At 37.2% G+C, this 15,192-nt stretch overlaps 1 protein-coding gene across 1 annotated transcript in view; it reads right to left on the reverse strand.

Moving 5' to 3' along the window:
- Positions 1 to 3,121: 3,121 nt before the first annotated feature.
- The window catches only part of LOC133310191 (probable helicase CHR10), a 43,552-nt gene continuing 31,481 nt past the window's right edge, over positions 3,122 to 15,192 (reverse strand). Inside the window, exons 12-17 of the mRNA XM_061511094.1 lie at positions 10,930 to 11,055; positions 10,007 to 10,668; positions 9,190 to 9,335; positions 8,280 to 8,444; positions 3,332 to 3,446; positions 3,122 to 3,224 (exon numbers count right to left, since the gene is read on the reverse strand). Of these exons, the coding sequence (XP_061367078.1) occupies positions 3,200 to 3,224; positions 3,332 to 3,446; positions 8,280 to 8,444; positions 9,190 to 9,335; positions 10,007 to 10,668; positions 10,930 to 11,055 (1,239 nt within the window). The 3' untranslated portion in view covers positions 3,122 to 3,199. The remainder of the gene's footprint in view (positions 3,225 to 3,331; positions 3,447 to 8,279; positions 8,445 to 9,189; positions 9,336 to 10,006; positions 10,669 to 10,929; positions 11,056 to 15,192) is intronic.

Consider the following 15,192-nt stretch of genomic DNA (forward strand, 5'->3'; position numbering starts at 1 on the left):
CACAAAGATATGCATATCTAATTTGTAACTATATATCTAATAGTAAGCATCAGAATATTCAACCAATGTAAAAGCTCTATCCATTGGATAGAACCGACCAAGATCAACAGAACCTAAAGATGACGAAAATATGTTCAACGTAATTCTAATGTCTTCGAGAAGGGGCAACACTGTATCTAGCTAGATGATATACTGCAATTGCAATATCAAGCCTATTTCAACTTGCAGGGTATAATAGTGCTCCTATAGCATTTAAGATAAGGAACTTCAAGTCATAATCCTCTATTGTTAGCTTATTTAGTTCTAAATGGATCTTTATTCACTTCTAGTGAAAGGACCAACGGGCACTTATATATTTACATTGGTGCAATAAAATATCCTTTTTTGAAGATGCTCAATCTATAGACTGGGAGAATAATATGTTTGAGACCATACAATGATCTTTGCAGCTTAATGTTAAGCATGTTGCGCTTTTTATTCTTTCCCGTATGGGATATGGGGAATCCTTTAGGAATTTCATATAAATATCTTGATTAAGTGACCTTACAATCATGACATCCATTAAATGCATCTTAAGATGCATCTTAGTGCCACACATATAAAGTAATGAAACTTAACAAAATCAATTATACGAGAATAAGAAACATAACAATTGATGTCGAGTCTCTCCAGAAACCCTTGTTCTTCCTTAATTGCCTCCTTCCATTCATTTCAAGTTTGAATGCTTCTAGCATTCTTGAAAGGTTTTGGGTTATGGATCCAGATTATCTCTTCAGACAAGAAGAGCTACTGATAAGACAAATGAGACATCTATGATAGTTTGTAACTACACTCATTTCAATAGGTTTGCTTTTTTCAGGATTAACCTATTTAGGAGGCGTGATGAGTTTGTAACTACACTCATAACACAAATGAGTCATCTATGATAGTTTGTAACTACACTCATTTCAATAGGTTTGCTTTTTTCAAGATTAACCTATTTAGGAGGCGCGATGAGTGACTTATTTTCTTTTTCTACAGATTTATGTCTTTAGTCCCTACAAGGCATTCACGCTTCTGATGTTGACTGGACTCAAACATATTTTATCCCATTGGAATCTCCACTATAGGTGGTGAATTTTTGTAAGAATATAAGACTTAGTCACTCTTTTGTGATCAGTAAAAACATGGCATTTGACTTGCTAAAGTTTACAAGTTAATGATATTTTGAACTTCAAGTTCAATTATACTTGTATAAAGACCAAAATAATTTATTCTTTATTTTTTCAGAAAAATTTCTTAGGATTCATTAAACTTTTAGATTTCTCCCCCTAATGTCTGGCAATGTCCCTCACTAAATATTTAATCAGCAAATCGTGTATTAAACAAATCACCCATTAAGGGCTCCAAGTACTTGATTCTATATGGAATCTCAAAAAACACATGCAAATGCTCAATGTAACACCTCGTGTGTGCCCGATGTATTAGCATTAATTATGGCATTAAGTGCATCTAGAATATTTATTAAATTATAGTGAAATTGCGAATAATTTTTTTTCTTTTCAAAATATTTCCATTTCATGCTCATTAGCATACAATTACTTCAACATATTTTGTCAAATGCCATTGCCACTTCAAGAGCATAAACAAAGATTAAAATAGATAATTGGTAGAAGAAGAATTAGTTAAAAATTGATAAAATAAATAAATAAACAAATGAATAGTCACCTTGTAGATAAAAATTACGGCTTTGAGTGGAAATATTTCAACCCTAGTTGGAAGGGACTATCATACTAATAACATTTTGTAATATTAAAATAAAATATAAAATGAAGGGAGAAAATATAGATAAGAACACGTGAAATCTTGAAAAGCATGAGAATATCACAAGTTCTTCTTATTCACTTTTCATAAAATATATGCCTTATATAGGCTCCAAAAATAAAAAGGGAGAATGATTATACATCATTGTGCTATTATGCATGATGGTTACATTTCATATCAAAAGTCACAAGTAAACAAAAAGCCATAACATAAACCTCAGAATAGTCATCCACTTTTAAAGTTCATGTTTTACATCACCTTTTTCTTTTATCTAATTTTTCTTAAAAAGGGTGGTTTTCTAATTTAAAATCTTGTCTTTTGTCTTCTCTGTTCGAGTTGATTTAGTAGCATCCTTAAGTTATACATTGCCGACTCCAATTCCCAGTCTGCGATGTAAACTGACTTTTATCCACAAATGAGACGTTTTAACAAAATCATGCTTAAGCATGCTTGAAGACAAATTGCCAACGTTTTGAAAATTAAATCTAGAACAAGAAAGAACAATGGTTAAAGATAGTGTCGTAAGAACGGATTGGATGTCATGTTTCTACAGATTTGAACACGAATGTCGTGATGGTCATGGCTCAGCATATTTAAACAGCTAAGCACACACCTCACTCTCAGTAATATATCCCGCACGAGTAATAATAAAGAGAAAAACTACTCTTACGTAACATGTGATAAGTTTCTCTCCTACACACTCTTCGATAACTGTGCCATCTTTTTCTTTTCTTTTCTTTTTATTTTTCAGGTGATGGAACTCACGAGTTTATCTCTATGACATGAAATAACTTATCTCCTTTGACATGAGATTAATAAAACCCAATAATAACTACCAACAAGTACAATGTAAAATGCTTTTGTTTATAGAACATGGGGGAGGTAATATTGATCACAAATCTGTCGTGTCTATTTTCATATTATACTATGCAAGGATTTTGTTTTTGTTTTTTTAAGATAACCAACCAATGTCCGAAGCATTAATGAACTCAACTAATTCGATTTCGAATCTGAACCACTCCCCGCTCTCTATAGAAGTTGCGAGTCCTAAGAATCAGACCTACTATCCTTTGAGCAGGTCAAATCTTGAGATTTAACTGCATCGCCACTAAACCAACAAATTTTTAATATATCCTGTGAGGTTTAGTTTGAACAAAAGCAAGAACAAGATAAATGTTAAATATGTATTTTTTTTATTTAAAAAAACACGAATATTCTATGACTTCAGAGGATTTGCAAAATATTAAACTTGTTTCAATCGTCTAAATTGTTATATTATATACATGCAAGTATACATACAGAACTACGTAGTAGACTAGTAGGACAACGATATCTTCAATATTGTATATGCAAGAACTACCCTTTTGAGTCTGAGAAGTTAGGTAAACCTGGAGCCTTAACGCGATCTTCGATAATAATATCTGTAAAAAATTGAAGATCAGTTATATGAACTGTATCCAAATGAGTATCTGTTCACAAATCTGAAAATGATGTGTGTGCATGGATGGAGAGGGAAAGAGAGCATTACACAAATATATTTATATTGTAAATGGAAGCATATTTTCTTAGAAGCCGTTCTATGGTGTACCACTCAGAACGATCAGATCCATCTTGATAACCAATCCGGGGCATGTGTATTGATGCTTTGCAGAATAATCAAAAGAATTTTGTATCAGTAAGCTTCAATTGTAAACTCGTCATAATAATCATATATAGATTTAATTTTGAAGTACTTATCGACTATCGACAAGAAGTTAGAAATGTCTAAACAATAACCCTCTATTTAAGTATTCATATTCTGGAATATTTTATATGCTTTTCAAAAAAGAAAATGCTCTCCAAATTCACTAAGGAACAGGGGTACAAATGCCCAAAGACAGCCCTTCAACTTAAAGTAGATTGCATGTACACCCTATCAACTGAAAAAAAAAAATGCTATTAAATACAATGTAACCTATGGCAATTGAGTTATCCATACAATTTTCTTAACAATAATGAGAAATATAAAGATTACTACATTTTGATAATTCTGTAGATATAATTTCCTTTCTAGCTTTTCTCTTCTTGTGCTTATATAAATGACATCGTTTTGGGAGTCCCTGTGATAGGACTTGAATATGGAAATACGAAATAATATGTTGTGTATTAAACTGATACAAAGAAATACAATATATAGAGACCCTAATGGGCTTAAGTGAAAAGCCCAAACCTAACCCAAATCCTAAATAAGGAAAAAAATATTTACAAATAGGAATGCAATATATACAAACATATACTGTTAAGATATATAGTCCCACATTGGTTGTATGTGCAACTAATGTGCAGTTTATAAGGTCTTGAGCACTCCCACCCTTTGAGCTAGCTTTTGGGGTGGTGACCTCAAGGTTCTTTACATGGTATCAGAGCCTCGCCGTCCCCCACTTTCTCTTGTGGAATTTCTTAGCACAGGTAGGCTGGGCCTGTTGCTTTGTCCACTCTTCAAGCCCAATGGGCTCTTGTGTGAGGGGGCGTGTTGAGATATATAGTCTCACATTGGTTGTATGTGCAACTAATGTGGAGTTTATAAGGCCTTGGGCACTCCCACCCTTTGAGCTAGCTTTTGGGGTGGTGTATCCCAAGGTTCTTTACATATACATATTATATTTCCTGTTCTAACACCCCCCCTTCCCCCAAGCTGGTGGGTATATATTGTGAGCACCGAGCTTGTTACAAATGTATTCAACCTGAGGACCTCTAAGAGCTTTAGTGAAGACATCCGCGAATTGATCATTGGAGTTGACGAAACTTGTTTTGGTTTCTCCTAACTGAATCTTTTCTCGAATGAAGTGACAATCAATCTCTATATGTTTGGTTCTCTCATGAAATACATGATTAGATGATATATGTAGTGCAGCTTGATTGTCACAAATGAGTGTCATGGGTTGTTTCTGTTCACAAATATGAAGCTCTTGAATAAACTGCTTTAACCAGATTAGCTCACAGATAGCAATTGTCATTGCACGATACTCAGCTTCTGCACTAGATCGAGCAACAACAGGTTGTTTCTTGCTCTTCCAAGAAATTAAGTTTCCTTCAAAGAAGACACAATAGCCTGAAGTAGAGCGCCTGTCTGAGGGTGATCCTGCCCAATCAGCATCTAATAACCACAAATTTTTGTATTTCCTGATCTGAATATAACAAGTCTTTCCCCAGTGCTCCTTTGATGTACCGAAGGATCCTCACAGCAACATCCCAATGAAAATCACAAGGGGAGTCAAAGAACTAACTAGCCGTACTAATAGCAAAAGAAATGTCCGGCCTAGTCACAGTAAGATAATTGAGCTTCCCAATCAACCTCTGATTACGACCAGGATCGGACAACGGCTCCCCCTGTCCGGGCAATAATTTGATAATAGGATCCATGGGTTTATCAACTAATTTACATCCCAACATACCAGTCTCTTCGAGGATATCTAAGGCATACTTCCTTTGACAAATAGAAATGCCTTGTCTAGACTGTGCCACCTCAATCCCTAAGAAGTAACGAAGCTTACTAAGGTCCTTTGTTTGAAATTGACTGAACAAATATTGTTTCAACTGACGAATTCCAGTGAGAATGATGTCATCGAAATAGACTAACAAATAGATGCACTTGTCAGGAGATGTGAACCTATAAAATACAAAATAGTCAACTTTGCTGCGGATTAAGCCAAAAGCCTGAACAGCAGAACTGAAACGACCGAACCATGCCCGAGGAGACAGCTTGAGACCATATAAGGATTTACGAAGTTGGCAAACCTTCCCAGACTCCCCCTGAGCAACAATGTCAGGTGGTTACTCCATGTAAACTTCTTATAAATCACCGTGAAGAAAAGCATTTTTAATGTCAAGTTGAAGGAGTGGCCAATGACGAACGGCAGCAAAAGTAAGAAACATGTGAACGGACGCCATCTTAGCAACCGGAGAGAATGTGTCACTATAGTCAAGGCCGGAGATTTGAGTAAAACCCTTAGCAACTAAGCGCACCTTGAGACGATCAACATGGCATCAGGTCCAACTTTGACAGTAAAGACCCAGCGACAACCAACAATAGACTTTTCTGGAGGAGCAGGAACATGATCCCAAGTGCTATTGGAATGAAGTGCAGTCATCTCATCAAGCATCGCATGGCGCCACCCTGCATGGGAAAGTGCTTCACCTGTGGTCTTAGGAATAAAAACAGAAGACTAGAAACAAAGGTGAAATGAAGAGTAGAAAGACCTTCATAGCTCAAAAAAGTATAAAAAGGATAAGGGTTATGAATAGTACGTATATCTTTTCTTTGAGAAATGAGAAGAGCCTCTGGTGAAAGAGCCGGAGGGGAAGAATCAACAAGAGAGGGCGATGAGTCAGCAGGAGGCACAATTTTACGATGCTGATAGGTGAGAAAAGGACGATCCTCAGGTATGGAAGCAATAGATCGCTCATATGGGATAAAGTCTCCTGCAGCTAGTAAAGACAAGACAAGAAAAGGAACAGGAAGAACATGATCAACCTGTGACAACTGAGATGGGATAGAATGAAAGGGTTGTTGATCAAGAAAAGTGACATCAGCGGAAACAAAATAACGCTTAAGATCTGGAGAATAACAACAATAACCCTTTTAAAGAGGAGAATAACCAAGAAAAATACACTTAAAGGCTTTGTGTAACAACACTCCTCATAATGACCAAGTTGTTGACTATAATGATAATGAGGTCACTGACCACGTCCTCCCTGGCCCTTACCACGACCACGATCACTGTTCCTGCGAAAGTTAGTACAATAAACAAGAGCAGTGGAAACAACAGAAGATGATGCAGGAGCATATTTCTTATTGAGGTTCAGAAGGTGCTAATAAGTCAGTGATAAATCAGGATCCCCACTAGTCAATATAGTATCACGGACATTATCATATTCTTCGGGAAGACCAAAAAGTGTGGCAACCATAAACAGACGCTCCACTTGTTTCCTATATGCAGAAGCATCAGTAGGATAGAGCAACATATCTAAATATGCCTGCATCAAAGATCGACTTTTACCAACATACGTCTCCATCTGAGTGTCAGATGATTTGCGCAAATCCATAAATTGAGACATGATAGAATAGAGCTACTGAACATCATTAGTGTAGAGGTGTTTTGCTTCTTCCCACACTTCATTGCATGTTTGAGAAGAATAGAAAATATCCAAAGGGATTGGATTAATAGACTGCCAAAGAATACTCAAAAGCTGGTTGTCAATCCGTTCCCAATCAGATTTTTCTTCCGTAGAAATATCAATAGATTTAACTGTGAGATGTTGTCCATGCCCCTGTCCAGAGAACCAAACTCGAACAGAGGTGACCTAATTCTTGTAATTAACAGAACCCTTCAGTTTGGAGGAGGTAATGGGCCCAACATTGGTGGAGATGATACTTGAGGAACTTTTGGCAGGAGGAGGAGGGGAATTGACCTCCGAGTGAACAGGAGAAGCTTCACCCATTAAAATAAATCACAAAGGTACAAAACCATGTTAATAGAAACTAACCTGATGGCCAATCAAGAAGAGACACACACAGAAAGTGAGACCCACGAAGAACTAATAGCAGATCTGGAAAGGGGAGGAGAAGGCGAGTTGTTCTGTCCTGGAATAGCCGAAAAAGGACGCCGGAACAGTGCACACGCGCCGGTGAGAGGTGGCACGTGTGAGCTTCGACGATGGTGGGTCTTCCACAGAACAGGTCGCCGGAGAGAGGAGGTTCTGATCACAGGTGTCTTGGTTGAAATCGTCGCCGGAAAAGTTCTCCGGTGACCGGAACAGTGACGAATGGCAATTCCAGCGAAGAACGGAGGTGCTGGCTAGTATAGAAAGCAATCTGAAGGGGCACACGACTTAGATGACTTGCCGGAAGGACAAACGGCAAAGAAAAAGAGAACACCTAAGCTGGCTTAGGTTTTAAAGCGAAAAAGAGGTCTTAAGCGAAAGCGAGGGTCCCCTAACAAAAGAGCTCTGGTACCAACTTGAATATGGAAATATGAAAAATATGTTGTGTATTAAACTGATACAAAGAGATACAATATATAGAGACCCTAATGGGCTTAAGTGAGAAGTTCAAACTTAACCCAAATCCTAAATAAGGAAAAGAATATTTACAAATAAGAATGCAATCTATACAAATCTATAGATATTATATTTTCTATTCTAACAATAGGAATAACATGAAACCCTTGATATTATACATGGTAGTAATGCAGGATCAAGGTGTCGCAGGGAGAAAACAATTTTGTAGTAAGATGCATATGATGGGTCAATTTTCTTTTGCTGCAGTATGCTTTAAATAACCATCTATAAATGGTCATGGCTACACATGTGAACAATCGACAGCTATGCATCTAAGCAAGAAGCAAAGAGAAGAGAAAAATGATAAATTAACAAAGGAAATGGAAAATCAAGGTAATAATAGAACATCGAATTAAATAAATGTGGAGGCATGTTACCAGAATTTTGTGCGGCTGAGAATGCTGCCTTTGATAAGCAGCTTTCCAAGTGGAGAAGTGAGATTTCACTGCGAGGGACTTTACGCCTTGGATTGTAAGACTGAACCACAGCTAAAGCAACTATTTTGGGAGCACTACCATCCATATTTTGTTCATCACAGCCATCTAACAATTAACAAGGCACAATAAAGAGGCATGAACCATATACAGATATTCAAAAGATGTCAGAGATTGAACACATGACTTTAGGTGCTTATATACATGCAAAACTTAGTGTGGATTAGCTTATTTAGTATTAAAAAACAGCTTACCATAGAAATCTTTTAGAGAGAGCTTAAAAAAAAAAAAAAATCTTCCTCCCATAATAATGACAACCAAGCATACCACTAATCCAAGAACACTAAATGTGGTAACTGGCAAATGTAGCATTTTTTGTTTTAATAACAAACATGCGCCACATAATTCATAATGTAATTTGCAGCAACAGAAATATGCTCCATTCCCACCTTTCAGAGGATACCCATCAATGAAAGATAGAAGACAGACAGATTACACATTCACGGAAGTTCAGCCGCCAGCATTAACTATTTCTTAGGTCAATTGTTCATTACAATCACCTCAACTACTTTACTAGAACTACCAAAACAAAGTATGGTAACGGATAGAATAAGAATGGTCAATGGTAATAAAATCCCCAAGAAGAAATAGCAGATGTGGTTGATAGTGTGGTGGTGACATCGAAAGAGACTGCGTTATAAAAATTGAGATGATTTCTGCTTTAAAACTGCAAGGAATTAAGATTGCATGCTTGAGGGTCAGGATAGTATTTTTGTATGTTCGCATGCATGAAGCATCTTGCAGGTATGTGCTTCTATACAGACCTAACAAATTAGCTTGTATTAGTGCTCACCTTCAAGCTTTATAAGATGGAGATCACCAAGATGCAGGTCCCCATGCTCAGAAGCCCGTTCATATGCAACGCCAATGCTCGTAGAAAGTTTGGTCAGTGCATCAAACATTCCACCATGGCCCCAATGTCCAGAGGTGTCAACACAACTGTAAAACCATTATATATTCATAGGTGCATGTAATCAGGGTATCGATTATTATACCACAGTCCAAGGAAGAAAAGTAAACCTGTCACTAAGAAAGAAGAATCAATACAATACAGTATTTTAACATATTAAAGTAAGAGTAAATACTCTTTTTAGTCCTCAGCAAATTTCACGATGGCCGCTTTAGTCCCTAGCAAATAAAAAGGCTATTCGTGGTCCATAAGAAATTCAAAATGGACCAATTTAGTTGAAATCGTGGTCCCTCACAAATTCAAAAAAAAAACTCAGATTAGTCCCTCAAAAGGACTAAAATGGGTCCACTTTGAATTTCTTAGGGACCACGAATAGCCTTTTTATTTGCTAGGAACTAAAGCGAGCATCGTAAAATTTGCTGAGGACCGAAAAAGATATTTACTCTTAAAGTAAAGAAAAACACACAAATATACCAAATATACATAATGCTTCCAAAAGCCTTCTTATGATTGGGAAAAGTCAGGAAGATCAAACAATTAAAGAATCGATAGGTTCACCATCAGATGTTTAAATATCATGCAACAGAGAATGCTACTGCATGGAATAAAGCTGCAACTGAATATTCATTTCATCAATGTAGTTATTAAAATCTTCGTGCATCAAAGCAAAAGCTGCAGTGAGGCAAATAAAAAAGTTTACCAGAATATTATAGCAGGTTCAGATGAACAAACGTTTGATGGAGCTGTACAATCTCCATATACAAAATGAACAGAACCGGTAGCTGATATAATATCACCATCTGGTGGACTGATAGGGTCTTTCACATTGAGTGAATGGTATCCTAGAGCTTTCCACTTAGACAGCTTATTTTCCTCTGCCTTCTTCTTTGCAGACTCAAGTTTGTGAGACTCTTCCTCATCTGAGTTCCTTCTTCTCCTCAAGTTCATGTTTGAGTCACAACTTGATTTAGACAGTTTCTCAAATTTTTTAATCCAAGAAAGATATGAAGCCTCATCAAGACCAAGATCACAGGAGAGAGAAGCAAAACCTCCTTCCTTAACATCATTTCCTTTTACAAAGTCTCTTGGATTGACCTCAAATTTCCTGTCATCCTTGTCAAATATTTGTTCATCACGCATAGCAATCACCTTGTCAGCCATAGCATTAATTTCTGGTAATTCCATGTCCCCGTGTTTTCCATCATTAATATCACTGGGATCAAACATATGTAACCCAAATATGATGGATTTCAAATCACTAGTTCCAACTCCAGATGTTTCTTTATCATGATGTTCCAGAATATTATCACCTATAACATTGAGGCTTAGCCGCAATTTTCTCTCTGCCCTCCGCATTATTACCTACAGGGTAACATGTGAGTTGCTAGAGTATATGTAAAAAGGTTTGATTTTCTCATGTTGCTTGAGAATTGAATTCTCATGTTCTGACTCAACTAGTGGTGGGCCCACATTTATTAAAAAATGAAAAAGAAAAAAAAAGTTTTGCAAACAAATCGAAGGGTCACAACATGAGAATTGAATTCTCATGCAACATGAGAAAATGTTTTTCCATATGTAAATGGCCTCCATTGTCAAAGAATAAAAAATACAACAGACACATACTTCCTCCACTGTACGTTCTGTAACGAGGTTTATACACAAAACATGGTTCATCTGGCCAATTCTATGTGCTCTCTGCAAAGCTTGCTTGTCCACCTGAGGGTTCCAATCTTGCTCGTAGAATATAACCTAGAGAAAGTCATGGAACAGTAAATTCTCAAATTATGTTTTATAGTTACAACGCTTGAATCAACCTGTTAAAGAAATAGAAATCCCATGGATTTTATGCTTGACTTGAAAAGTTAATTCTCATTCTCCCTGAATTAATTCTGGGAGGTTACTCCAAACATGCAGTTATCAGAGAATAAACCTGATTAGATGAAATTGATTCGAACAGTCCACACATGATCTCTATATATAGTAGTGTTAGTATTAAACATGTTAGAGATATATAAAATCATTAATGAAGCTTCACCATACAACTTAAACTTTTAGGTTGAATTGGTTCTTTACATAGTATCAGAGCCTCAGTGACTAAGTGGTCACGAGTTCGATCCTCACCGCCCCACTTTCTCTTGTGGAATTTCTTAACACAGGTAGTTGCGCTTGTACATTATTCACTCTTCAAGCTTAGTGGACTCTTGTATGAAGACGTGTTAGAGATATATAAAATCATTAATGTAGCCTCACCTAACAGCTTAAGTTTTGGGTTGAATTGGTTCTTTACAAAATGTTGTAAATAATAATATTTATTTATTTATTTGTTGTATTGGGCTTAGCCCAAGCCCATTAGGTCATATAATCTCTTTAAATAGAGAACCATTTGTACAGTTTACATACAATTCAATAATATATTTCATTACCCTTTTTCAAGTTGGTATCAGAGCTCTCGATTCTGAGGGCTATGCTTCCGCAAATCACCGTCTTTAAAAACCAAACCTTATTTGCCTCTCGCCGCCACAAAGCCGCCGTCGGAAAAAATTTTCCGGGGACCTTTTGAACCGTGAAGACCCCTGTTTCACTCTGTTTTCTTAGATCTATCATTCTACGGAGGTTTCTTATTCATCAGACGACCGAAACAGCTCAAAAAAAATGCGGTACTGTTCACCAAAAAAAAAAAAAAAAAAACTTTTCCTGCTTGGTTTTGTCTCTGATCTGACGTCGTTTGGGTGTACGTTGTGTGTTTTTGGTGCTGTTTTTTCACTCTTTCTTATCACTATGGCCGATTTAGAAGATGGTTTGATTATTACGCAGTCTCCACATGTCTCTCCATATGTGAATATTCAGCAAAGGGAGTTGGATCAGCTTAAACCCGCTATTGATAATATGTGTAAGCCATCTGACCGTTCTTTGATCTTGTCTGGTAAGAACACACGTTCTATATCTCTTCTTGCTTCTTGCACTGATTTTAAAACCTCATGGATTTTGGATTCTAGTGCAACTGATCATATGACTTGTCGTACTGAGTTTTTTCTTTCTTATCATCCTATTGTTGGTAGTCATATTATATCCGTAGCTGATAGAACCCATAAATCAGTTATTGGTTCTGGTAACATTCAAATTCAACCTTTCTTGTTTCTTAAAAATGTTCTTTATGTTCCTCAGCTTTCTACTAATCTTATCTCCACTCAAAAGCACTATAAAAAATGTTCTTTATGTTCCTCAGTTTGTGAACTTGCAAAACACCATCGAGTGTCATTTCCTTCTAGCACTATCAAAAGCAGCGAACCTTTTTCTCTTATCCATTCTGATGTTTGGGGCCCTTCTAATGTGCATAGTGTTTCAGGTGCAAGGTGGTTTGTTTCTTTTATTGACGATTGTACTCGGGTAACATGGATATTCTTGATGAAAGACAAGTCTGAAGTACCAGAGATATTTATTCGATTTCATCACATGGTTGAGACTCAGTTTGGTAAGTGTATTAAAAGACTAAGATCTGATAATGGTACTGAGTACGTCAACCAACGCCTGTCGCAATTCATTTCAGACAGAGGTATGATTCATGAGCTCACATGTGATGATACCCCTCAACAAAACGGAGTTGCTGAAAGAAAAAATCGTCACCTCCTTGAAGTTGCTAGAGCACTATTTTTCCAGACATTTGTTCCTAGTTTTTATTGGGGAGAAGTCGTGTTAGCTGCAGCCTTTTTGATCAACCGCTTACCTTCACGGGTCCTTAACAATACCCGTCCTATTCATTCCATGACTTCCTTCTTTCCTTCTGTTTCCATTTTGCAGAGCCTTCCACCAAGAGTGTTTGGATGTGTTGCCTTTGTCCATGTTCATAAACAACATCGCAGTAAGTTGGATCCTAGGGCTCTTAAGTGTGTCTTCCTTGGTTATGCCCCTGATAAAAAAGGGTACAAGTGTTATCATCCACCAAGTTGAAATTTTTTTATTTCTATGGATGTCACATTTCAAGAATCTGAGTCTTATTTCCTGGGTCTTCGTCTTCAGGGGGAGAACAGTTCTTCAGAAGACTCATCCCCTTCCTTCTTTGAGTTTGGATCGTCCTTGTCTACTCCTACATCTCTTCCTAGAGTGTCTGCTCCTGGTGTGTCAGAACCTTCAAATACACCTGAGATACGAAAGATTTTGACACCTGAATTGGTATATCAGAGGAGGAAACAACCCATACTGTCTCACCAGCAACCTCAATCTTCTAAACCACTGGTAACTCCTGAATCTCCTGTTTTTGATTTTAATATTATTGCCTCTCATGATTTGCCTATTTCTTCTGATACCTCTGATGACTTACCCATTGCTTCTACTTCTGATGACTTACCTATTGCCCTAAGAAAAGGGAAAAGATCTTGTACTCAATACCCTATCTCCCATTTTGTTTCTTCTACTAATCTTTCTGTGCAGCACAAAAGCTTTGTTTCAGCACTAGATTTTATTTCAATCCCAAAATCAGTACATGAAGCATTGAAAGATGAGAATTGGGCTCAAGCCATGCAAGAGGAGATGAATGCGTTGGAGAAAAATAAAACATGGGAGGTTATTGATAGACCCAATGGAAAGAAAGCAGTAGGATGCAGATGGGTTTATGCCCTAAAATATAATTCTGATGCCACTCTTGAAAGATATGAGGCTCGGTTAGTCGCCAAGGGTTACACTCAGACCTATGGCATTGATTATGAAGAAACCTTTGCTCCAGTTGCAAAGATGAATACGGTGAGAGTATGTTATCCCTTGCTGCCCATTACAATTGGGATATAAATCAATTTGATGTGAAGAATGCTTTCCTTAATAGTGAGTTAGAAGAAGAAGTCTACTTGAAAATCCCGCTTGGTTTTGATTCTGTGGACGGAGAAAATAAAGTTTATAAATTAAGAAAAGCCTTGTATGGATTGAAGCAGTCACCTCGTGCCTGGTTTGGGAGGTTTACTAAGGTTATGATAACCTTAGGATACAAACAGAGTCAAGGAGATCACACTCTTTTCTTTAAGCACTCCCAAGATGGGAAGCTCACTGTGCTCCTTGTATATGTTGATGATATTATTATAACAGATGATGATTTTGTGGAGAGACATATTCTGCAAACACGACTAGCCTCTGAGTTTGAAGTTAAAGACCTTGGGAAACTGAGATATTTCCTAGGGATAGAGGTAGCTCATTTAAACAAAGGAATTTTTATCAATCAGAGGAAATATGTTATTGATCTTCTCAAAGAAGCAGGAAAGCTTGGGTGTAAACCCTCGAATACTCCTATTGAGCAGAATCACAAGATAGGTTATGAAGAGGAGAGTCCTCCAATTGAGAAAGGACAATATCAACGGCTAGTTGGGAAACTGATATATCTGCCTCATACTAGACCAGACCTAGCTTATGCTGTTAGTGTTGTCAGCCAGTTTATGCACGATCCAAAGGAGAAACACATGCAGGCAGTGGAGAAAATTCTTCAGTATCTTAAAACCACTCCTGGTAAAGGACTATTATTCCGGCGTGATGGCGATCTCTCTTTAGAAGTTTACACTGATGCTGATTATGCTGGATCTGTGACTGACCGTCATTCTACCACTGATTATTGTATGTTTCTTTGTGGTAACTTGGTGACGTGGAGAAGTAAGAAACAAGATGTAGTTGCTAGATCAAGTGCAGAGACTGAATTTCGAGCTATGGCTCAAGGCATTTGTAAGTTATTGTGGCTGAAAATTGTACTTGATGATCTCAAAATAAAATGTGAGGGACCTATGACGCTGCTATGCGATAACAAGTCCGCTATTTGTATAGCTCATAATCCATTTCAACATGATCGGACTAAACATATTGAGGTCGACCGCCACTTCATCAAAGAGAATACAACAAACCTTTTCCCAGTAC

Source organism: Gastrolobium bilobum, unplaced genomic scaffold, assembly GCF_033153095.1.
Source record: "Gastrolobium bilobum isolate Gb01-03AN ecotype WA unplaced genomic scaffold, APGP_CSIRO_Gbil_v1 utg1142, whole genome shotgun sequence".
NCBI classification, from domain to species: Eukaryota; Viridiplantae; Streptophyta; class Magnoliopsida; order Fabales; family Fabaceae; genus Gastrolobium; species Gastrolobium bilobum.